The sequence below is a fragment of the Cynara cardunculus genome, unplaced genomic scaffold (assembly GCF_001531365.2).
Source record: "Cynara cardunculus var. scolymus isolate 2C unplaced genomic scaffold, CcrdV1 Un_Scaffold_11329, whole genome shotgun sequence".
In the NCBI taxonomy this organism is placed as follows: Eukaryota; Viridiplantae; Streptophyta; class Magnoliopsida; order Asterales; family Asteraceae; genus Cynara; species Cynara cardunculus.
In genome coordinates this window covers 1-1351 of record NW_020206613.1, presented here as the reverse complement: position 1 = coordinate 1351, position 1351 = coordinate 1, and the positions used below count along the sequence as shown (strand labels likewise).

General features: G+C 33.2%; 1 protein-coding gene across 1 annotated transcript; it reads right to left on the bottom strand.

The window, feature by feature from the left end:
• Positions 1–365: 365 nt before the first annotated feature.
• LOC112505484 (epoxide hydrolase A-like) lies at positions 366–950 on the bottom strand (the record flags this gene model as incomplete). Its single annotated transcript, XM_025109384.1, has 2 exons — positions 366–624; positions 712–950. Coding segments are annotated over 2 exons (486 nt in total), but the record flags the coding sequence as incomplete, so codon positions are not given.
• Positions 951–1351: the final 401 nt, after the last annotated feature.

The window sequence follows — 1351 nt, the reverse complement described above, 5'->3', positions numbered from 1 at the left end:
TGTCCTTTTTGTGGACTAAAATCTTACCCAATAAGTAAATAATAGTGTTAAATTTTATCGGTAAGCACTTACCGGATAAGTGTTTGGTATACAGCCCCTAAATGATAATATACAAAATAAAGCCATAAATTTAAACGAAATATAATTATAAACTGTGAGTCTCAACCGTGAAGTCGGCCAAAAAATATTCTTGACACCATTTATAAGTTGGTTGGAATCATCAATAATTAACTTTTTATCCGAATTGAACTCTAAATTTTAGTTGGTAAAAACCATAAATTTAAATGAAATTAAAAATACAACAATTCAAAGATCAAAGTTTTTTTATTGGGATGGATGTGAATACATGTCCATTGATGGAAAAGATAAAAACAAAATTAGAATTTCTGCAGAAATTGAAAGATGTGGTGGTTAATCTCATCAGGCTTCTCTTGGTTGATAAAATGGGCTGCACCTTCCATCACCACAACTTGCTCCAACAATGGAACATCCTTCACGAAACCACCATCGTGTATGTACTCCTTCATCCCCGACATATGATAGGTCAGGTCCAGATCCCCGATCACGAATTTCGATGGCACCATCACTTTACCTCCCCGCCATGCTGAACTCAGTTCCCAGTTCCTATATTATATAACCAACCAAACTTATAATAAAGATTCTTAATTCTAAAACAAATTAACCATTTGCAATCAATTAAGATGAACATACAAATGAAGAGCTCGATAATAGTTGAGTCCACCAGAAAAACCAGTCTTGTCGAGTTTGTTAGCAAAGTATTCGATGTCTTCTTCTGATAACCAAGGGGGCAAGCTAACCGGGGCATCACCAGCTACATATCCTTTCTCTTTAGAAATGTGAATTTGTGTCGGATCTCGGATTGTCAAAAACTTTTTTACAAATGTTTCGGTACTCATTTGGCCAAACTCTGCTTCAATTTTTCCTGGTTCCTAGTACACCATAAATACATATGAATGAAATCGTTAGTAACTGAGCAAATCCAAAGTGTTCAAATAAATGTGGAATCCTATTAGATTAATCAACAGAAAAGCATCAGAGATGTACCAACATATATATATATATATATATATATATATATATATATATATATATATGGAAGAGGGTTTAAATCTAACTACAAAAAATTGTTATCAAATCAATGGAACCTACCTGAAATCTGAAGCAGAATGATTCAAACTGTGTTGCCAGGAGCTCTCAAATCACGTGGAGTTTTTTCTTTTTTTAAAAAAATAAATAAATTGCCTAATGGGTCTTGCTGTTAGATTAGGCTATTCTTTAGGTGATGCTATTCTTTAGGGTTGTTGAGTATTTTTCGTATACTTTTTCCTAT